The 25,129-nt window shown below is 37.8% G+C and overlaps 1 protein-coding gene across 1 annotated transcript in view; it reads left to right on the top strand.

Moving 5' to 3' along the window:
* Positions 1–6,095: 6,095 nt before the first annotated feature.
* Positions 6,096–25,129, top strand: part of SLC36A4 (solute carrier family 36 member 4) — a 79,119-nt gene continuing 60,085 nt past the window's right edge. Inside the window, exon 1 of the mRNA XM_036745039.1 lies at positions 6,096–6,285. Within this exon, the coding sequence (XP_036600934.1) occupies positions 6,237–6,285 (49 nt within the window). The 5' untranslated portion in view covers positions 6,096–6,236. The remainder of the gene's footprint in view (positions 6,286–25,129) is intronic.

Below are 25,129 nucleotides of genomic sequence, written 5' to 3' on the forward strand. Positions count from 1 at the left end.
GTGACTCACTGATTGACTGCTCCTAAGGTATCCCTCCCAGTCCCTGTGAATCTATGCAGCAAGAGCAATCAGATAGAAGGACGTAGACCCAGAGTTCTGGACAATTAACTGGGTATACATCCCACAGTACACTTTTACCACTGCCTGTGACTGCTCATGGGACTAAAGGACTGGGTGTCTCTATGTTTTTATATGTCTGAGCAATGACATGCTTGACTAGTGATCCTTGAGTGCCTGTGTTCCTTCTCAGTAGCTCATCCATGATATCCTTCCTCCTGATAAAATATAACATTATGCACAGTATCAGAACTTCTTGTCACAATCTGGGAACATCAAAGAAGACGTCACTAAGGAGTTGATGTTTGAATTGACTGTAAGAGATTATTAGGAACGTAATAAAAAAAGAGAAGAATAAAGGGGATGCTGGGTACAGTTCAGGATCATTCTGGGAATAAGCAAAGACACAGAGATGGGAAAGTGCACAAGGCACATTTTGGGGGAAGATGTGGCAATGCAGTTTGGCTAGAGTCTCACACACATGTAAAGGAGTAAATAAGAAAAAATAATGAAAAGGTACTTCTTGATTATGAAAGGGCCTAAAATGCCAGGCAAAGGGATCTGAATTTTATTCGAAAGGCAGTAGGGAATGAAGATCTTTGAGCAAAAGAGTGCCACTACCAGATCTGTACATGAGGACCCATATCCAATTCAATGTATTTTTTGCCATCTGTTTCTTTGAAGCCTTTCCTGTTCTTCCTCCACACCTCAATTGATAATGCCATCCTTCCCAAACTATCTTGCATTTAATTACTTTGTATATATCTGTTTTTCACCTTATACTTATGCTGTATGTGCTTAAATAAGTATTTGTTTCTTCCTTCATCAGAATGTAAGCTCCTGGAGGACAGGGATTGTTTCATTCTTTGTACTTGTATCCCCAGTGTCTAGCGTAGCTCATAGTGGGAGCTTAATAGATACTTGTTGCTTTAGCCACAAGTGGTCTACTTCCTTGTTGGAGATCTCTGAAATCCTTTTGTCACAATTTCTTATCATTCCATATTTCCTTATGTTGTACAATCCCTAACCCTGTTCTTCTTTCTCATTCTGACCTCTATTTCTTCCACACCCCTCAGTTCTTTTCCGAGTTATCACCCCTATCTGGGTTATACTTCCTTCCCTTAATTATCTGCATTCTTTGGTGAAACAACTTAACTTTATATTTTCCTCTATGCTAGAATCCCCTGCTCCCTTGTCCCATCACTAATGATGCCTTACCAAATCCCAGCCCTAGATTACTCCCATCACCTGCCTCCTTTGCTCTTACTCATATGCTAATGAATAAGGCAGAAAGAAGTTATATAAACATGCTAAGCCCACTACAAATTCAATTTGTGTAAACTCAACAGGGCCCTCAATAGAGAAGGCAAACATTCTATTCTTGACTACTCAATTCACTATCTCATTTTCTACTATTCTATTATTTCTATTCCAAACCTTCTCATCTCTTCTCAAGCTTCCCACAGCACCTCTTAACTCTAAACCCAACCTCTCAGCTGAAAATCTTACATAATACTTCATTTAAAAAATTTAGTACATTTGCAAAAAAGCTTCCCTTTCTCCTCTCATTCAGACAGCATTTCATACTATCTGACTCCTCTTTCACACCAGTTTTGGATAAAAATGTGGCCATCCTCTTTGCTATGACCAACTCCTCTAGGTCACTTCCAGCAAACTGCCCCCACTATTCTTCCTATTTTCCCTCTTCAGCTTTTTGCTAGCTACTGGCTTTGTCCTTGATGCTTATAAACATATTCATGTCTCCTCTATCCTTAATTAACCCTCACTTGATCTGACCATCCCCACTAGCTATCATCCTGAATCTCTCCTCCCCTTTGTGGCTAAACTTTTTGGTGCTTCTGTTTCCTTTCCTCTGTCTTCCAAACTCTCTGTAATCTGCTTCCCAGCCTCACCATTCAACTAAAACTGCCTTCTCCAAAGGTACCAATGATTTCTAATTACCAAATCCAATAGCCTTGCCTCAGTCCAGATATTCTTGATCTCTCTCCAGCATGTGACACTGTTGAACCTCTCATCCCTCTGGATACTCTCTTCCTCTCTGGATTTTCATGACACTACTCTCTTCTGGTGCTTCTCCTGTCTCTCTGACTCTTCCTTCTCTGTCTCCTTTGCTTATTCTTTATCCATGTCATACCTACTATCACCAAGGTTCTGCTGACTTCTTCAGTCCAATGAGTTCAACTATAATCTCTATGCAGATTATTCCCATATTTATATATCCAACCCTAGCCTCTTTTCTGAGATAGTCACTTATCTCCAACTTTTTCTTGGACATCTCTAACCCAGTATTTTCAAAGCAGATCTCACTACCTTTCCACACAAACCCTTCCTCCACGCTTCCTTGCTATTCCCTAACACACAGGCTCTCAACTGCATGTCATCCTTGATTTTTCTTTGTTGCTCATTCAAAAAATCCAATCCATTGCTAAATCTTGTTGCTATTTTCACATCTCTCATATATCTCCTTTTCTCCATTCATATAGTAACAACCCTAGTTTGGATATTCATTACCTCTCACTTGGACTGCTGTAATAAGTCTTGTTACCCTGCTTCATGTGTTTCTCCATTCAGCTGACAAGGTGATTTTTCTCAAGTATAGATATGATTGGGTTATCTTCCATGCTCAATGAGTTCCTGTGGCTCCCGATTTCTGGAGGGATAAAAATGTAAAAGTCCTCTTCTTGGCATTTCAAGCTCTTCATAACCCAACCCCTTCCTATATTTCTTGTTCCACACTTTACTCTTCTCTGTGAACTCCCTCCAGCTTCAGAAATCTACTTGCATGTCCTTGAATACAACACATCCTGTGTTATCACCATCATCATCATCATCATCATCATCATCATCATCATCATCATCATCATCATCGATATCTCTTGTCTCCATGCCTTTGCATCTGGATCTTTCATTCCTGGAATGTTCTGCCCTCTCACCTCTCTCTCCCTCTTGGTTTCTTTCAAGACTCAGCCCTAGTCCCAGTTCCTGGTCCCTCAGTTGCTAATGCTTCACCTTTCAGATAACCCTCCATTTATTCTCTAGATATTTTTAATGTATCTAGTCCTAGCTATTTATGTGTTGTTTTCCCCACTGGAATGTATTCTCCTTGAAAGTAGGAACTTTTTTACTGATAGAAGATATGTAGCAAGGCTGTCCCCAATATGTAGCAAGAAAGTATACTGCATGGCTCAAAGGGAGGCAGAATAGACTTCTGTAGCCCCTTGTTCCACTCCCTACCCCCACCCTGCCCCTCTCTCCAAAGGGATTGTTGAAGGGATTCTCTCCATCAGGAAAGCAAACAGAAGTGGAGGGCAGAGGCTGACTGTTCTTCTCAGAGAGGGAAACTGTTCTAGAATTACAGCTACCTGCTCCCTTAAACATTATTAGTTTAGAGAATGTAGTTTTCAGGTTCAAGCTAAACTTTTAATTGCTGTTTCATCAACGAGGAAAAGAGGACTCAAGCTTTATACTCAAGGTTTGATTCCCTTCCCACCAAATACCAGTTCCACAAGGAACAGACATACCAAGTAGCAAAGAAATCCATTTATCCAAGTCTATAGCAAAACAGAAATCAGAGAAGGTATATATAAGAGAATATATACCAGACGATACATAGTGAAGGAGCTCTCCCACTGGGGAGAAGGGTAACTCAGATCAACCAAGAGAGAGTCTTTTATCTCACCTAAGGGGAAACAGTAGCAAATTGGATATGGACAGGATGGAGAGTGCTAGTTACTCTCATGCTGGCCTCTTCTCAGAGACTTATTCTCTCTTCAACAACCTGAAGCAGAGTTGGCATTGCCCATTTTTTCTCTTGAAGCTGGCAGACAGAAGCACCCAAAATGACTGCAGAGACTGAAGAGATTGAAGAGATAGGAGCTCTTTTCTTTCCCTTTCTCCACAACTCCACCTCACGCCTCACTCCTCACACAGGTGCAGCACATTGATCTCCACCAATAAAAGAGAGAGACCCATTCCACTGGACTTTGGGACTTGTAATGCAGCTAGAGAGACAGATTCATAGAGCATTTATTAAGCTTGTGCCAGGCACTATGCTAAGTGATGGGGATCTAAAAATAAGAAAACAAGACAGTCCCTACTCTCAAGGAAGACAAAATACAAAAGGAATCGATGGGGATGGGATCTGGACCCCTAAAAGGAAAAGACCATGTCTTTGGGACCTGGACCCCAAAGCCCCTGAACCCAGATCTCTGTGGCACCTGGCCCATCCCAGTCAATAATCCTTTTAGCTGCCCTTTCACTGGGGCTCTCTCCTTGGTCTGCACATGGCCCCACCCCAGGCTACTTGCCACTCCTTAATCTCATCCCCATCTTCCCACAGTCTTACTATATAAAAGTACCAATTTTATTCTCATTAAATTGCGCAGATTCTTAATATCTGGCTAGCTTGTATTGGTGTCACAAATAGCACAGACTCACAATCTTACCCACCCCAACTGGTGTTTTAATAAACTCACTACTTGGACTGAAAGAGGGTTTGAGTGGTCGAATTCTTTTGAGGCAGACCCTTGCCCTTTGCCCTTCATTTCAGTGTTCCCAAGACCCATAGACCACAACAAAATCATGAAAGGGGGAGGGGAGAAAGTATTCACACCAAGGCAGCTAGTGGAAATGGGGCAGACCTCAGGGCTTTTTTTTTTTTTTTCCTTTTTTAAAATATCCTCAGTGACTGTAATATTGTATGTGCTTAATAAATGCTTACTGACTAATTGTTCAATGCAGTATAAACCATCAACCTTTGTTGCTATCTATGGGACACGGTGCCTTTTTTTTTCTAACATTAGTTAATCAACAATGGTTAAAGGTTCTTTTTGAATATAACACAGGTCTTCCACTCCTATCAAAATTACACAGATTCAACCATGGAAACAATTCCCCCCATCAATTTGCTTTGTACTTTTACCAAGCAACTTGTACAACAGAGAGATGTGCTCATCATTGTCACAGATTATATACATATATATATACACACACACATATAATACAGTGATAATGATAATATATATTATATATGAAGGTTGTATTCCTGATTCTGGAAAGTAAAGATAAGAAATTTTATTAAATGCTTCCGATGTTTAGTAAAGTCTTACTAATAGTTATATCCTACAGGGGAGGCTGCGACACCCCCAAACGAACCATCTTCCTAATACACTTGATTAAACGAATTGCTTCACTGTTCCGTGGGCCTGATTGACCCTATGGTTGATTTGAGCAGTTTCAAACCTGTTTAGGTGTCAAAGGTTTCCTATGATCCTAGACTACACCAAATCCGAGGATACATAAAGGCATGATCTCATAGGGACACATAGCACATCCACAGATAACCATGACATGTCATGATAGGTGCATAAAAGTACCAAGTATCATTTTAAACCATTTTTAATTACCATCACTATACTGTAAGCTCTTTGAGGACTAGGCCTTATATATTTTGGTACCTGCTCCAGTCAAAGGCGTGACTTGTCCAAGAAATGAATGATCTGAAAAGAAGGCCAGGAACGGACAAATGGACAACCTTGGTGCTGTACTGGTAGCCATGAAAAGTCAATTCCCACAAGGTCTACGGATCCCGGATTGGGAGTTGGAAGGAACTTTGGGATAAATTGGGGACAATGAAGCTTTAAAAAGTTTAAGTGCTAATAAATTGCAGAGCTGTTGTGATGCTAATTTGGGCCCAGTCCTTCCCACAGCACCACCCCGTATGAAGGGGAGGGTGTAGGTAAGACGGATTATATTGGGGGGGGGGGCCACGAGGGAGTCCCCCAATGGATGACCTCAGAGCACACAAGCTGTGTTACTATTTTTGTATCCGGCCTCACCAGTATGCCCCTTCCACCCTTCCCAGTCTCAGTCTAGGAGAGATGCTCTGGTCCTCCCCCGCATCCCACAGCCTGCCCTGCCCACCCCGGTAACCAGCTGCAGGAAAATCCCGGAGCTGCGGAATCTTTGGCCTGGAATTCCTCCCGGGTGGCGGCGAGCCTTCTGATCTGGGCATGCTCAGTTGCCAGTGAGAGGGAGGAGGGGAGGAGGGCTCTCCTCATCCCCGCCGGAGGAACCCTCTGGCCCGAATCCGGCTTCAGGCTCCACCGTGGCAGAAGAGCAGACGGCAGGGGCGACGGCGTCCTGGAGACCAAAGAGAGATGGAAGCGGAGGCGCCGGCGTCGTCCCGGTTGGTGGAGGAAGAACTCGGTGGGTGTTTGCGGGGGCAGTAGTTCTGCTGGTCCCCTGAGGAAGGCGCGTGCCGGGGGCGGAGGCGAGGCGAGGCCCTCCGTGGCGGGGAGGAGGGGGGAGGCTGAGGGGGCGCCATTGTTTGAGATTACCCCCCGCCTCCTCTGAGTGGTACCTCCCTCGGGTCTGTGTGGCGGCCTCTTAGGAACCTACCACTCTGGGAGGCGGGGGTGGGAGGTGGAAGGGTGGGCGGAGAGAGGGCTCGCGAGGGGGGAGGGCCGGGAGGAGGATGCGCAGGCTGCCCTGGGGCCCGGGCTGGGGCTCAAGCGGACCGGAGGGAAGGAGGCGGAGGTGTCGCGCTCCCCGCCGTCCTCGTCTCCCCACCCGGCTTCGTTTCCCGGCCCCTGGTGGGAAGGGAGAGCGGAGTTTTTCGGGGACGGCGGAAAGTGGGTGTGAAAAGATGAAAAGCAAACCTTGCCCGTTTTTGTCCCCAGCAAGAATGAACTTGAACTCGGGGCCCCCGACGGGACTGCAGCCATTTGTTTGCCGAGGGCAGTGAACTTGTCCGTGGTAAACAGCCGCCACCACACTATAGCTGGCCTTCGTTTTTTTTAAACCGGAGGCAAAAAAGCTTATGAGATCCCACCATTTCATCGGATGAGGCTTTGAGAGAAGCCCTCGTTTTTCTCTTTGAATTTTGCAGCACAACTCTGTAAGACCTGTGCCCATTTCCGTACCCAGGGACCGAATGAATACATGACGGGTGATTGTTTTTAAAGTGTGTGTTTGTATGTGTGTAGTGGGGCGGAGTGGATTGACTTTTGCTGTTTGGTAGCCTTTGATAAGGGTGGGACTGAGCTGTAAAAAAGAAAAAAAAACAAGGATCAGTTCTTTGTGGTTAAAATCACAGGTTACCTTGCCAAATACGATAAATTTTTAAAAACCACTCAATAATCGATAATAACAATAATAGCTGACATTTGTGTAAGGCTTACTTATATGTCACTCACGGTGATAACTAAACACTTCACAATTATCTCATTTAATCGAGTATAACTTTTAGGAAATAGAACAGGAGCAGGTCTTTAAAAAACAATTAAAATTAATATAAAATTATGGTAAGATTATATATAAAGTTAATTCTTTTATCTTATGATTATTATACGCGGTGATAAGTAGGGGTGATCTATTACTTCGTACTTCATTGAATTGAGAGCTGGGCTTGGTGATCAGGTTTCCATTTCAGTTTCTACCAACTCTTGAATTATGATTTCTTTACAAACCATTTTTCTTTGTTGTGCTTTGGGAAATGAGGATGAATGATTGTAGTTCCCATCTATATCATAAAATTATTTAAGAAATAAATATGCTGGAGAAAATTTAAGATGAATCCTCCCATCCACATGATAAGATGAGAATGGACTTTGTAAACTGTTTTTTTTTGTTGTTGTTGTTGAGTTGTATCTGACTCTTCATAAACCTATTTGGGATTTTCTTCACAGAGATACCGGAGTGGTTTGCCCTTTGCTTCTCCAGTTTATTTTACAGATGAGGAAACTGAGGCAAACGGTTAAGTGACTTAGGGTCACACAGCTTGTGTTTGAGATCCAATTTAAACTCAGGTCTTCCTGTCTCCAGACCTAGCTATCCACTGCACCACCTAGCTGCCCTAAAAGCAAAATACAGTTAAACAATTCAGCCTTCTCACTATATATTATCATTTTATTTCTTCTTTGTGTCTTCTTTGTGTTATGCTTAAATATTCATCACCAGCCTCAGTTCATTCTGAGCTTTTGATGCTATTCTTACAGGACTATGCTTCTCTTTCATATTTATTCTCAGTTGCTTGCTCCTTTCCATCTTCTGCAAATGTCTTTAAAAAATCTAGGTTGATTAATTAATTCTCTGTACATTTACCATTCTCTTTAGGCAGCTCTGCCTTTTTCCCCTATTACATAAATTCTGCTTCTGTCTCCAGAAATTAGTCACAGGAAGCTTCTCATCCCTCTGGGGTTGACTTCCCCTGCAAGACATTACACCTTTGGGCTCTACTTGTCCTTTCTCTGAACCCTCCGAAAGGATGTGTGATTTTAACAATATGGTTATTTCCTCTAGTGACAATGGATCATAGTCTGCCCATTCCTACGTGCCCATCATATGTGACTCTTATCCATGTCCTCCCATAAATGTGCCACAGAAACTCCATCCAATGTGTCGAGGGCAAAAGTACTAGTGAAATGCATGAGCCTCACTTGTTAGGCCACTAGCTCATTGTCTTTTTTGCTCATGTTTCTTTGATGATGACCTTTACGCTCTTTTCCTTCATAATTCTTTGTGATGTGCTGCAACCTAGTCACACCTTTCCTGTGCCTCTTCTGTGCCCTTTGAGTGATTATTTTACATTTCATTTCTTCAGTCTTATCTTCCATTACTCACAGCTATATAACACTCATGTAATATTGGTGTTAAAAAGATGAGCCTTAGTTTCAAGGAGAATCTCATGCTTGTTTGTTTTTGTTTAAATTCAGTTTCCCAAAGGTAATCTAGGTTTCTTCTTTCCTCCTCTTCAATAATTGGCCCAAGTCATTGTCCATTTACACTATTTGTCCAAGACATATAGTTGGAAAATCTCTATGGGTTGTCCTTCAGATTGCCCATCATAGTCTGGGCAGCAGATATTCTTTATCCACTTGTTTTTTCCTCACGTGGGTTCTTAGGCCAAGTGGATCTCAATTGGGAGGCCCTGCAGTTTTCCAGGGCTTGATATAATAACTACAATGTCATTAGACGCTGTGTTGGATCTCCTGTGTGACAGTGGTGAATTTAGGGAGCATATATCTCTTTTATTCTTCACTTAATATTAATGATCAAAGGATAATTGAACAAGCATATCTTCTGTTATTTATTTCAGGGAGTTGTATATAATTTTAACATCCATCCTTGTGGGAGGAACCTTTAAGATAGTATTTTGCTCTACTAAATTAGGTGTTTTTAAAAAAATAGTAAACAGTAATTTCAGTAAGATCTTGTATTTTCTGTGTCTTTAAGTCAATTGTTATGATGAGTCTCCTGTGGAATATCCCTTATTAAAGCCTTCTTGTTCCCTTCTAATGCTCTTATAGAAGATGCCCTTTTTTCACGTGTAGATTATTCTTTTAAAAACTTTATACTGATGGACATAGATGGGTCAACATCTATTGATGTTTTCTTACTTATTTGTTTTAGCAGTACAAAATCAGATTTTTTTTTTCTGTGCTTTCAGTATCTTCTCCTTCAGATACGTTGAGAATCGTTTTCTTATTGCCTTTAAATTATGTCATCTCCAGCATGGACCTCCTCTATTTATATTCTTTATCCAATCCAACTGCTTTTCCTATATTTGTTTTCTTCAGTGCCATTTCTATTTTCTCTCTAAGTTTATCTAGGGCTATCATGATAAAAGCCAAATGTAGTTGCTCTGGTGTCCTTGATGGTGAAAAGAACCCTTTATAAGCCTTTTTTTCCCCTTCCATTTTTGTCTACCTGCTTTCCTTCCAGCTTCATCCTTGAATGCTTTTAATAAGACTCTTCTCTTGCTCCTCCATTGATTCAGACCCAAGTGCACTCTTCCATGTTTCTTCTCTGAAGTTTCTGGATTTCCTCACGAGTATATATTTTAAAAATATAATACTGTTCCACTGCCCCTTTTTAATCTATTCTCTTCTTGTTGAATAACATATGTCCTTTCAGAGTCATATTCCAGTCATGAGTTCTATCTCTCCAATGCTCAGTATACCTGTGAGATCAGATTTGTCTCTTACTCTCATTACCTATAGTCTGTGATGCCTAATACTTGTATTTTGTGCTTTTTGTTTATAGATCTCTGAATGGACAGGGATTTTATTACTAACTTTCTTCCTGGATAGTATTTCCTTTGAAATTAGTCTTTACTGCTATGCTTCCTAAGTTGTACCAGCTTTTCTCTGTGCTATCAGGCTTAGTATATTTGGGCTGTTTTCTCCTTTCCCCTTCCTTTTTAATTCCAGGCCTTCTTGATCATGTAGGCTACACAACTAATTAGAGTGGTAAGAGAAGGGAAATGTTAAAGATAACACCAAGAGTAATCATGTGGGAAACTGCTTGAATTGTGGTACCAGAAATAGTGAAATCAGATCAAGGAGGAGGTTTTAAGGGGGAGGTAATAAGGTTAGCTTTGGAAATGTTGAGCTTGAGGTGCTAGTGGGTAATCCAAATGGGAATCTTTGATAGGAAGCTGAAGTTAAAAATCTCGTATGAGAGGTAAGGGCTGGAGACATAGATGGTAATTAAATCATAGCCAGAATTTATATAGTGCTTTAAGGTTTACATAACACTTAATACGTATCTCATTTTATCTTCATAGCTCTGGGAAGTAGGTGTGCTTATCCCTATTTTACAGATGAGGAAACTGAGGCAGACAGAGGATAATTAACTTGTCCAGCATCACACAGGTAGTAAATGTCTGAGACTAGATTTGGCCTTCTTAACTCAAGGTGTCAGTCTCTATCCACTGCCCCACTTTATCAGCATCAGGAATTAACTTCATAGAGGTAGTAGCTGAAACATTGAAAGGAATGAGATGGCCAAAGAAAATGGTGGAGAAGAGTAGAGAATGAAAGAAATACTCTTGGATGAATGCCGTGATTAAGGGATTGGGAAGATGGTAAGTGGTTGAGTGGAAAAGAAAGACAAATTTCATTTTAGTCCCAGACCAAAAATCATTATTATATATCAAATTAATTGGAAAAATGGAAACAGTTATCAAATAGAGGCTAGGTGTCAAGTCGTCAAAGGAATTAGATAGAATCCATGATCTATTGGGATGGAAGTGGTGTGAGAGAAACTAAATCACAGTATCAGAATCTGAGAATCGAGAAGGATCTCAGAATCCGTTTGGACCAACTTGTACCAGAGTAAGTATCCCCTCTACAATAGCCTCAAGAAGTGGCCATCCAGCCTTTGCCTAAAGCTCCCCAGTGAAGGGGAACCAACTACTTTATGAGGCAGCCCATTCTACTTTGGGATAGTTCTAATTTTTGGAAGTTTTTCCTTACAAGTCCAAATTTGCCTCTTTGACACTGCCATCTGTTTCTCCTAGTTCTGTTCTTTGGGACAAGCAGAACAAATCTGTACCCTCCTTTAAATAGCAGTCTTTCAGATTCTTGAAAATATGTGAAGATAGCTTTCAGGTCTCCCTTCCCCATCTCTTCTCCAGGTTAATCATCTTCACATGATTTAATCCATGAAGGTTATGGAATAATCTCAGGACCCTTCACCATCCTTATTGCTGCAGTATGCATATTCTCCAGTTTATCAATATTCTTATTAAAATATGTCACCCGGACTAAATAAACATAGTACTTGAGATGTGGTCTGAGCAGTGTAGAGCATAGTGGGCCTCTCACCTATGTATTCCTGGACACTAACTCTCTTCCTTAAATTACATTCTCTTTTTGTGAACTGCCATATCCCCTTGCTGCCATGTATTGAGTTTGCAGTACACTAAAACCGAAAGGTCATTTTTTCAGTTAGCTTCCAATCATCCCTTTCCTATCCTGAAATTGCGAAGTAGATTTTTTTTTAAGAATCCAAGTGCAAGACTTTCCATTTATTTCTGTTAAATTTTACCATGCTAGATTTGGCCTTATAATCTAGTCTGTTGATCTTTTAAAATCCTGGCTGTCGTAAAAGCTTTCTCTTCCTGGTTTGTGACATCTGCAGATTTTATCCATGTTATAGATAAAAATGTTAATCAGCTCAGTGCCAGGTTAAGTTGCACTTAATCAGAGACTTCTTTACAAGTTTCAGGAACTACTAATGCTTATTCTTTGGGTCTGGCCATTTATCTAGTTTTGAATCAACCTGATTGTACCCTCATCCAACCCTTATCTCTTTCTTTCCTCTTTCTGTTCCCCAAGTAGCATCAGAGACTTTTTCAAATGATTTGCCAAAATACGGATAAATTGTACCTTCAGCATTCCCCTGATCTACTGGGACCCATCAAAAGAGAAAATGACGTTAGAGTCTGGCTTGACCTGTTAGATGACTTCAGAGGTTCCTTCTAGCTATTATTCTGTGATTCATACCAAATACAAAAATACACAGGTCATGTCTGTCCTAGGAACTTAGGAGTGTCACCACATAGGAATATCCAGGCCCTTCTTGATTGAAATGGGTTCCACTTAGTCCTTATTCATAAAATGGGATAATAAGTAGCTCTTGCCTTGCTGGATTGTTGTGCAGATGAAATGAGGTAATATATGTAAAGCACTTTGCAAACCTTAAAGGGTTAAATGTTAGCTATTATAAATAGTAGTATTATTGTTCTTTGAGATATTGGCTACTGATAGTGTCCAGCCATCATAATTAGAAACACATTTAAAAATCAACCATTCAGACCATGACAAAAGATCTCTAATTTTTCAGTGATGTCTAAAGACGTTACTCAATCTAGTGTTTTACAAAATTTCATTAACCTAAAGATAACTGTTAAAAGCCTCTTTTTAGGTTTCTTAATAGTGCAAGACAAAAAACTGTACGCCACTGAAGAAAAACTTGTTTCTGCTGAAGTAAAAACAACCAAAATAATATATTGAAAACAGTAGGGTGATAGACTAAAATGTATTCCTTTGTCAGAAATACTGTTGGAAGACACATTAAAAAACATTCCTGAAGATTTTAAGAAAAGTGTTTTCCAACAATTTACATTGTGTGGGAGGCTTGCTGTACAGTTGGATGAAAGTACAGATGTTTCTAACATATTTCACCTTATGGTATTTGCTAGATTTTGTCTCAACAATGAACTGTATGAAGAAATACCTTTTTTGTGAGCCATTAAAGAAAAGATTCTAGCATGGAAATATTCTCAATGGTAAATGACTTTTTTTTTTTTAGTAAGAACAGTGTTTTATTGTTTTACTGTTTAAGTGTAGCTGCTAATGGAACAACAATGTATTAATTAGAATAAAAAAGATTCTGTGGTTTTAGAGATAGCAACGTTTCTGGCATTCACTGCATCCCAAAAGGCAGGCCTTTGCAGCAAAGAAGGGGAAGCCAGAAGTGCCCAAAGTGCCCCAGGTTGTCACTGATGTGATTTATCTGTATAAAAACAAGACCCTTAAAAAATGCATTCTTTACAGATGAGGAGTGACATTTTGTTCCACACATCTACATACTTAATCTGTCCTTTTAGTGTGAAGGTGACATTTTAACAATAACAACAAATGAGAAAGCTGATTTTTGAAAGAAATTCATTACGTATGGAGAGCATTTTGAAAAAAGCTTATCTGGAAACTGTTTTCATCATTGCCTACTTTTGTTGCTGAAAATGTTAGGTTTTTTTTTTAAACAAGTTCCATAATTTTTCATGTTTAAGACCTGGAAATATTTTCTAATTTGTTTAAAATCCCCACCACCCCAAGGATTTCAGAGGTTTTGAACCCATTGCTATACTTAGAAAAATGTAACACCTTCCAATTAGTTTGTAAAAACAATTGACATAAAGGAAGATGGGAATTTGCTTGTTGTTTGTTTTTCATTTTTGAAGAGAACAATGACATCATGGGGTGATAACTTGACTTGTGTGAATTGGATTTAAGTGAGGCAGAGTTGCACAAAGTTGTCAGCCTCACTCTCTCTTCCAAAGTTACCAAAGGCCAGTGGCAAGAGAAAAGTCAAGATGATTGATGATGGCCCATGATACCGTGGAAGACCTTGGAGTCTTTAAGGCCTGACCAGGCTCCAAGTGCTCCATAACACCTGCTTCAGCTGCCTTCATGGCCATTGGCACAAATTGTTATCATCTGTCCATTCCACTGGGGAAAATCTTCACATGCTTGGAGGACACATTTTCCTAACTCACCAACAGTTTTGAGGTCTATCATTTAACTCTCAACCTGGTTTAGCCTGTCTGCCTAGATGGTTTACTGGGGTATGGCCACTGTGTATGCTGCAGCTTCTTGGAGCCATAGGTGGTGAATCAGGTGTACACCAAAGGTGGGTGAGCAACCCTTTGAAAGGGGTTCAGCAAGAGCTCATACCAGAGATTCTAGTCCTCCTGAACAACCCATACCCCCCAGTATATGGTGGGTGGGATTTAAAAATGAATATCCTGATTCAGTAAATGTATCAAGTACTATCCTTCCATCTAGATTTAAAGACCTTTGGGAGGTATATTTGTAAGCCATGATGACAACCACTGAAACTCAGTAACTGAACTTAGAACCAGACTTCCAATCATATCACAAAATGTTAAACCACAATTTAAAAAAAATAATGAAACATACTTAATTGCATTGGTCTCACCAAAATATTATTAATAAGTTATAATAAGTAAATAAAAATGGAATTTACAAATATTTCATATTTATTACTATTGTTAATAAGTTTTCTAATAATTTTAAAGTACATAATATATTAGTACAGAGGTAATAGAGGTAATGTGGATAATGGTCTAATGGATAGAGAGCTGACCTTGGAGTATGAAAGCCCTGGGTTCTGTTTATTTCTCTGACATGTACTGGCCTTTTGACTCATGGCAGGTCACTTAAGCTCTCAGTACTTTAGATAGCCTCCTTAAGATTATAAGTTTCAGAGAAGGTGTGATCCACATTGTCATATGGAATTTCCTCATTTGATAGTTCATGGCAATGAAATCACAGGCACAGTCCCTAATTATACATATATTAATTGAATGTGTTGCCCTTCCCCAAATTTTTACTCATAGGAGTGCTTGAACAAAAAAAGTTTTGAGACCACTGGGTTAGAGTTCACTTTATTTTAGAAGTAATTGAAGGAATTGGTGCTGAGAAGACTTAATAGGAGTCATAATAGCTATCTTCAAATATTGAAAGGCTGTGGCAGAAGAGAGTTTAGATTTGTTTTCCTTAGTCCCCAAAAGCAGAACCAGTAACACTGGAAGAAAAAGAGAGGTAGATTTTGGGCTCCATATGAATAAAGTGTACCTAATAATTACTTTAATATTTGAAGAAATTATAATATCATCAGAGTGGGTAGTTCCTCACCCAACACAGATTGCAGCCCTTCATTGCCTTAGCACATATATATAGTTATGAGTTGTTATGACTTACAGATTCATCAGCCTTTAATCATCATAGTGATGAGCCCTTCTTATTTATTCTGGTTGTCAGAAGACAGGTACTTGGAGCCTTTCCAGCATGGTGGTCTTTTCCAGATTTTGAGCTCCACTGTGTTACCTCTTTGTCAAGATGAGACATTTGAATAGACCTAAAATCTACCTAATAATTACAAGTGTTGTGAAAAGTAAAATAGTTATGCTAGAGGAGATACTGAATTTATTATCACTAGAAGTATGCATTATTCCCTTAAGTCAGTGTTTTTGAAGCACCTTTGACAGAGCCTCAAATTTTGTCCCTGTGACAGTATAGAATTTCCAAAAAAGTCACCTTGAAGTTTTGCTTAAAGCATAGAAAAAATAGAAAGCATTGGTATTAACAGCAACAATCATAGATAAGCCACCTTGCTGGGTGGGATATACATATCTGCTTTTTGAAGTAGGTCTGGGCCAGCTGAAGGAGACAAGTTCTTAGTGAGTGAAGGCAACTACTTGTTGGATATTTTAGAGGACATTTCTACTCAGACATGGTTTGGCCTAGATGACCCCTAAGTCTCTTGCAATTCTGAGATTCTGTGATCTGGACATTTTATTGTCCAGAATTAATTAATAATTAATTAATTGAATATTAATACAGCGGAAGAGAAGAAAGAATATTTTACTTTTTAAAAATTGTAGTTATAATAAAAAAATCCACATTTATTTAACACCTTAAAGATTAAAAAGTACTTCATTCACAACTTTTTAAGGCAAGAAGTTTAAATGCAAATATTCTTATTTTACAGATAGAAAAACGTGCTCTGAGAGACTCTTAAGGTCTTCCTTGTGGCCACATACAGGTGGAATATGAATCCGGATCTCCTGATTATGAGTCTAGCGTTCTTGCAAAAGTATGTTGGCTCCTCAATACCTCTTTAACCTCTACAGTTGTTGAAGAGAGGGCCATATGGTGTAAGCGGAAGGATGCATTTCCTTCTCCTTTCCTAAGTATATCAAAACACTCATTTCCTTAGTGAAGTTCATCTCAGGAAGGTGTTAATGGGAAGACAATATGATTCAGTTAATTTGCATTTTCTAGAAATGTGTAATGACTTATAATCTTCTAACTCTCCTGGAAATCCTTGTTTTTAGATGAAGATGCTTATTAATACAAATGAACTTTCAGTTGATGAAATTTCAGACTTTGCGGCTAAATAAAGGGAAAAAAATTCTGTTACAATGGAGATGGGGGAAGATAATTTGGGGCCTGAGTTTGTCCAGATCCAGTCCTGTTGATAGCTTTTATTACCATTTCTAAACTTTCAGGTTCTCTAGAATCTCCAAGATTTCCTCTCCCCCTCCCCCCAGCTGCTCTCATAGAAGTAGCAGGGTATGTTCCAGTATTTAGGGGATAAATATTCTATTTGTCTTACACTTGTAAATTTCTATTAAGTGCTACTCTAATTCCTTATTGTGTCAAAGTGACCCAAGGTTCCTTTAGGCTGTATAGAGGAGTAAAAGCTTTCACAGATCTTACCCATCTACAAAATCTTCAAGTATGAGCTTAGTCATGGAGTATGTGTTTGTCATTTGGGAATTTGCCTAACTGACTTCTAAGAGGCTTATCACTAGAGGTTGATCACTAGGAAATGAAATTTCTGGGCATGGAAACATGTGAAAACTAAGTGTTGAGGAAATTCAAGAAGTATCTGGGGATGGAATACTAAAACAAAAAAAAAGGAAATTTTGAACTATTGAAGTATCTAGGCACCTCTCATTTATGATATGAATAAAATGGTTTTGATCATTAAAATATTATTAGTAATATTATTAAAATATTATTAGTAATAGCAACTGTGGCAAGATGGCCTAGAAGAGGCCAGGTCCCCTGCAAAATCGAAAATATACCGGAAGGAACAATAATAAAGAGAACCAGATGAATTGGTTACAAGCTCCCCATTCAGTCAAGGACTACACAAAAAAACTGCCGGAATCATGCTGAAGCACAAAGCAGAGACAAGCTAGGGCCAGAAGTGTGTTGAAGGTGACCCATCCCCTGCAGGAGACAGAACTACATAAGCATCCAAGTATTCTGGGCCCAAAACACAGTAGAAGACAACTTCAGATAATTCTTGCAGAAGGCAGGGCTTACTCATGGCCACCAAACTTAAGATCATGTAGGGCCTACCTACACTCTTGAGTACAGGTATACATTTTGATCCAAGCCCAAGCCCCTGATCTAGAAATTGAGGCTGGAGGTAGGGTGCACAGAAGAAAACTCCAAATACAGCGAAGAAATAGCATAGAAGAAAACTCCAAATACAGTGAAGAAGCGCCATAGACAGAAGCTTGAGAAAAGAATGCCTTGGTCACAAGGACTAAAAGAATACCTTGAAGAACTGAGATAAAATTAAAATAGCTAAGGAGGAAAGAATGTCAAGGAGAATTAATTTTAGGACACTAAGTATTATACGAGATCCAAGAATTGAACTCCCTGAAAATTAAGGCCAAACAGAAAACAACGATGCCTTGGGACAATAAAACATAAAAACCAAAATATTGAAGAAAAAAGAGAAGAAAATGCAAGACATAAAGAAAGATCAAGGAGAAATAATCTTAAGAACCATTAACAAATAAAAACTGCCCAGACCTCTTAGAAGTAGCAAGAAAAATGAAAATAAAATGATTGCCATATCCTGAAAGAAACCCCAAAATGAGAACTCCCAGGAAACATCATAGTCAAAATCCAGAGGTTCCACATAAAAGAAAAAAAATACTGTAAGCAACCAGAAAGAAAGAGTTCAAGCCCCAAGAAACCATAGACGAGATACACAAGACTTGATGCCTAACATATCCTAGGAGAAGAGAGCTTGGAGTATAATACTCAAAAGGCAAATGATAAAAGCCTATAACTAAGAATAACCTATCTAGCAAAATTAAGTAAAATTCTGAAAGGAAGAAAAGGACTTTTAATGAAATAGAGGATTTGTAGAACTGATTATTACTTTAAAATGGAAACAAAAAAGATAAGAGAAACATAGAAAGGTACACATATATGATCAATTGTAAGAGATTGTGTGAGGATGAAATTGTTTTTATGCTGAAAGGAGCAGAAAGACAAGTTCACCTTAGAGCCTTAATATGTTTAAGGTTCATAAAGTACCCAAGGGTGGTTTTGTTCTATTTGATAGTCTTAGGAAAAGAAGGAAATTGGATGAATAGTATATTTAACTTGGAAGAAAAGGAGAAGGAAGGAAAGGGAAATTTCACATAGTAGGCTATGTGAAATACAAACATAGAGGAAGGGATGTGGGGAATCTCACTTTGACCTGGACTGGACAATTATGAGACTGATTTTTAATTGTATATTTTCCTCCATCCTATTCTCTTGTATATTTTTTCTCCCTTTGTCCACACTCCCAGATTTTCAAAGAATAGGAAGGTATTAAATAGTTTTCCTAACACTTGTGATTTATAGAATCTGTTAGTACTTTATTTTTCCTTTTCCACTTTCCTCACATTGAATCACATAAATATGAATGTCCAAATAATCACACACATGTATTTGTACATATGTGTGTGTATATATAGATACATACACACACATATATATGGTATGTATGTATATGTGTATATGGGGGGGTGGGTGTGTATAACAGTGAACAGTATAGCATCTGAATACTTAGAGGAAAAATTAATTGAACTGCAAGGAGAAGGGGTAAAATGATAATACGATGAGATCTCAATGTACTCCCTTCAGACTTGAACAGATCTAAGAAAATGATAAAAATTAAATAAGTTAAAGATCTGAGTAGACTTTCAGGAAAATTAGAGACAATAGATCTCTGGATCTCTAGTAATTCCTGAATGGGAACAGAAAAGAGTTTACGTATTACCTAACTTTATATGACAAGTTTGCCAAAATTGACTGTATTGAAACATAAAAGCCTCAATAACAAATTAAAAAATAAAAACAAAAATATTTAACATCCTTTATTGACCACAGTAAAATAAGACTATATCAAATAAAAGACATCTGAAGACTTAAAAATTAATTGGAGACTAAATAACTTAATATTGAATAATTGATTGGTCAAAGAACAAATCATAGAAATAATAGGAAATTTCATTAAAGGAAATCACAATGAGATAACATAAAAAAACCCAAATCAAGAAGACAAAATAGTGATTAAGCATTCAATAAGGAAAAAAAAACCTAAAAAATCAAAAATGACTTCCCCAACTAAACACCAAATTAGAAATTTTGAATGTCAAAGGAGAGATTAGGAAACTTGAAAACAAAAAAAGATCTGATGAATAAAACTAGGAGCTAGCTATTTTTTTAAAAAAGCCAAATAAAATAGCTACTCTGATTTTAAAAAGAAGAAAACTATATTGTTCCTTTAAAAATTAAAAAAGCTTTCAAAATACTTGAAAATGAAATAAAACTATTAGAAAATATTTTGCTTAGTTATATGCTGACAAGGCTGATAACTTAGAAGAAATTGCTGAAGGCTTACCAAGGTTCAAATACCCAGATTAACAAAAGAAGAAATAAATTAAATAACTCAGTATCAGAAAAAGAAATTGAACAAGTTGTAAATGAACTCTCAAAAAAAAATCCCCAGGACCATGTAGATTTGAAAGTGAATTCTATCTAGCATTCCGAGGACAATTCCAATAAAACATCAGCTATAAAAATAAGAAAAGGGGTTCTTCCAAACTGTTTCTATGAAATGAATAAATAAATTCTTGATACCAAAACCAGAGAGAGACGAAGAGAGAAAGAAAATTGTAGACCAGTGTCCCTAATGAGCCACTGAATCAAAAATATTCAACAAAATAATAGTAAATAGCCTCCAGTAACATATTAGGAAGATTAAAATGACAATACCACATAAAATAATTATTCAGTGCCGTAGTGTTAAAATACCAAAGGATTACTTTATAGAGCTAGAAAACAATAATAAAATTCATCAGGAGGAGCAAAAGTTGAAGGATATTGAGAAGTGATGAAAAAATATGGAAGAAAGGGGGTTAGCAGTATCAGGTCTCAGCCTATACAGTAAAATAGCAATCATCAAAATGATTAAATATTAGTTAATAACTAGACCGATCAATGGAATCAACTACACAACATATAGAAGAGGAGGTAGGAACACCATAGTACTGTGTTCAAGAAACCAAACCACCCCATCTGCTGGAATAAGGACTCACTATTTGATCCTCCTTCCCCTCCCCCCCCCCAAATTGCTTAAAACTACAGAGCAATATGGCAGAAATTAAACTTAGATCATCGTGTCATATCATATGCCAAAGTAAGCTCTAAAGGGATAAATTACATAGATATAAAGAGTGACATTGTAAACGAATTAGAAGGTCAAGGAAGAAATTAACCTTTCAGATCGATGCATAGGGGAAGAGGTTATGACTGGACAAGTGATAAAGACATTCACAGATGATGAAATTGACAGTTGTTGTTAATCACATTTAAAAGGTTTTCTGCAAACAGAACAAATATTAGGATAGATATAGAAACTGGGAAAAATCTTTACAGTTTTTTTTATAAAGGACTCATGTTCAAAATATATAAGATTATTGAATTTTATAAGCATGAAAGCCATTCCCTAATGGTCAAAAGATATGAAAAGGCAGTGTTCTAAGGGACAAATGCTTTCAATAATCATGAAAAAATTCTTCTAATAATTAATAATGAGTGAAACACAAATAAAAGTACCTGTAAGGTTCCGCTTTACACCTACCAAATTGGCAAAGAAGACAAGAAAAGGAAAATGACAAATGTACATTGTTGGCAGAATAGGTCTTGCCATTCTGAAAAAACATTTGAGAACCATGCCCTTAAAGGAACCAAATTGTGCTTGCTTTTTGACCTGGTAATACCAGTATTTAACTTATACCCCAGAGAGATCAAAGAAAGAGGAAGAGAACCTATATGGGTCCTTTAGTACAAATGTATAAAACTTATTTATAGCATCTCTTTTTGTAATTTGCAGAGAACTGGAAACTGATTCAAACCTGATCAGGAATGGCTAAACAAATTATGATATATAAATGTAATGGAATATTATTGTGCTATAAGAAATGATGAAATTAATTGTTTCAGAAAAACCTGGGGAGACCTCTATGAAGCAATACATATGAAATGAAGTAAATAGTACCAGGAAAATAATTGTCCAATGTCAACAACATTAAAAAGAAAAGCACATTTAGAAGATTTGAGAACTTTGATCAGTGCAATGACTAACAATGATTCCAGAGGACTGAGATGGATAGTATGCTCATAGTACCCATCTCTTGACAGTTGATGAACTCAAGATGCCAAACATAATTTCCACATGCTTCCAATGTGGGAATTTATTTTGCTCGAATTTGTAAATTTATTACAAGGGTTTTGTTTTTCTTTTTTCTAATGAAAGTGGAAGAAGCACAACAAGAGGGATAGGGTAGCCAAAAAAAAAAAAGAAAGAAAAAAGAAAAGAAAGAGATAGAAAAAGAGAAAGAGGAAAGGAAAGGAGAAAGGATGAAAACAAAGGACAAAGGTTCATTGAGGTATCTTTAGAAAATTCATAGAAGAGAGCAGAAGAAAGGCTAGAAAATAGTATGAATAAGCAGGATAGTGTGTATGAAAGTAAAAGGTTGATATAATAGAATTATCTCACCAACTTAAAGGAAAAGCAAGGAAGGTCTACATAATAGATATTTAGAATTTCATTTGTAATGTTCTTTTCTCTGCTGCTATGTGTATGAGAATAACCATTTTATTTGGTATTTAAGTTCTGAATAAAATACTTTTAAGTCATTAATGATGAGTAGAAAGATCAAGAAATGCATTTTTCATACTTTTTTATTCACTTACTATTTAGACTGTACTGAGACTTTCAAGTACCTATATATACTGTGCCATTTTCTCTCATCTTGATGGATAGGATCATTTGATTTTTTTCCCCATGGTAATTACACAAAAAGAATTATTATCTCTGCAAATAATAAGCTAAAAATATTTAAGGAATACAAATCTTGTTTTGATCCAAAGTCATATGCCTTAGAAGCTGTGTTTTAGAGTGACATAAATTTTGTTTCCTCAATAATATTCCTGGGAGGAAAAAAATAAAATAAGTAGGAAAAAGGAAATCAGTAGGATGATTCTCAAGTTGAATAAAACTGCACTTCATTTAGTAGTTTTCTGAGCATGAATTGAAGTTGTGATGATCATCTTAAAGACTTTCTATGGCTATATACATATATATGCATGCATATATATATATATATATATATATCTTTTGTGGGGGTGTCCATTAACAACAAAAACTACATTACTGACTTTCAGCATTAATATTGTATTAATATTACATATCTTTTTAAATGTTTTAGGCCTTTTCAGCCTTCTTATAAAGAATATTAAGAATAATTTTCTCTTTTAGTGTCTACATTTTTAAAAAATATACAAAAACTTACCTTTGTTCCTAATGAGATGATTTCTTTAGCCGATGTGATCTACAGGACAGTGTGCTTCAAATGATAGGATTGCTGGCTTCTCTGGAATGTTAGGTGGTGATGACTATCTACATTGTGAGGATACAGTGTACTAGATATGTTCCAGAACATAGTGCCCAGTGCCCATAGGCAGAAAGATTAGATTTCCAGTAACCATGACATTTTGGAGGAGTTGTCAGAAACAAACTGCATAAATTAAGAATGGAAACAAATATTTATTTAGCAAGGTTCTGGGATAGGCAGCCCCTTGCCCATTAAGAGTTTATCATTTACTGGTGAGAGGAGTAAGATAAGATAGCTTGATATTTATAAAAGGTAATTATAATACTAGGTAGGGTATAAGGACAATAAAGAAATACAAAATACCCTTAAGAAAATTTTAGGTTCTAGAAAACAGTTTCATTAGAGGGATTACATTTAAGGATGGTTTCAGAGAGCTGATGGCACACCTGAGTTGGGCCTTGAAGGAAGGGTAATACAGGTTATAAGAAGCAGAGATGAGGAGGAAGAGGTGCCTTCCAGGAATGGGGGACAGCCTTTTCAAATATATGGAAGTGGGAAACAGTATATTGAATTTGGGGAACAGTCCAGGTTAGCCTGGAAAGTAGGATGTATTAAGGGAAAATGTGAAATAAAACTCAATTGTAAAATGAACACAAGTTCTAGAGTTATTTAGACCAGACATCATAAATTCCATAGTTAGGCTTCCAATAGCCTCATGTCTAATCAAGTCATCTATGGCCATGTGAGTCACAGTTTAATTCCTCAAAGCTATATTTACATCTCATATTTAAACTAATGGTTTATAGTAGTTAGTTCATCAAAATGACAGTTAGTCTTTGGAATTTTTGAATAAGCAATTTCTTATATCAGTCTCAACATATGTTTGATACATTAAGAGCTTCTTATGATGAGGTATCCATTAGTTATATCGACCATTAAATTAAGGATGTAATTGGCAACATGAAGAAATCTAATAATATCCTGATGAGTATTTTCATGCTTTCATTGTAATAGTGAATATATGTCTGTTGTAAATGCTGCTAAAAATTCAGCTTTCTGAAAAGCTTGTATAAGACATTATTGCTAGCAACTTTTTTTTTTCAAATTAGCTCCATAAAAAATCTGAGAATCACAAAAGCCTTCATTTGTTATGAAACTTAGAGATATCATAAATTTAACCAGCTCCTATTATGGATGAGGAAATGGAGACCCAAAGAGGTTAAATACTTAATACATTCCAATGGCTCTCTGTAACCTCTAGGATCAAATATAAACTCTCTTGAACTTTAAACAACCCTCATGAACAGGCCCCAACCTGCCTTTCTAACCTTATTATATTATTTCTCTTCCTACACATTATAGTCCAGCCAAACTGGCTTTCTTGCTATGTCTTACACATATACTTCATCTTTCTTTATGCCTTTGTCCTGACTATCCCCTGTGCATTGAATGCACTTGAACCTCACCTTCATCTTTTAGAATCACTTGTTTCCTTCAAATCAATGTTCAGATAACACTTTTTAGAGTAAGTCTTGCCAGATCCTCCCTTGTAACGGGCGAGTTAGAGCCAACCCCTGCCCTCCTCGGACCTCCATGCCCAGGGCCTGCTGAATTAAACTCAGGGCTCCCAGATACAGGAGGGGTGGTCTCACCTTTGTTGCCAACGTGGCACTTCCGGCTCTTTGCCTGGGCTTGCCAGAGCACATGGAACTTCCGGTTCTTTGTCTGGACTGCCTGACCGCAGGGAACTTCGGGTTAGGAGGTAAGAGAAGGGGAAGAGAGTAGGCGGAACCAGGGCGGCCCTAATGCCTACGTAACCAAAGATATAAAAATGCTGCTTGCTGAAACAATAAACGGAGTTACTGATCACCTTTGGCTCCCGCTCCATTCATTGTCCTCGAGATCAGGTCCTTTGCTGGACAAAGGCCTGGATGTTGGGGAGGAACAGACCCCAACAAGTTGGGTGTTGGGGGTAGTGGACCCCAACACTCCCTCTAGGTGCTAGAGCCCTCTTCCCCCTAAAATTATCTTATTATGTATGAATGTACATACACATATGTTATACATTTATATACACTCATGTAAAAATGCACATTTGTCTTATGTAATGTCTGCCTTCTGAGCTTCAGTTGTGTATTTCCAACTGGATATTTCAAACTTGATGTCCTATAGACATCTTCAACTCAGCTGGTCTAAAACTGAACTTTCTTCACAAACCCTTTCCTCTTCCAAACTTCCTTATTTCTGTTGAAAGTA

The sequence above is a fragment of the Trichosurus vulpecula genome, chromosome 2 (assembly GCF_011100635.1).
Source record: "Trichosurus vulpecula isolate mTriVul1 chromosome 2, mTriVul1.pri, whole genome shotgun sequence".
Lineage (NCBI taxonomy): Eukaryota > Metazoa > Chordata > Mammalia > Diprotodontia > Phalangeridae > Trichosurus > Trichosurus vulpecula.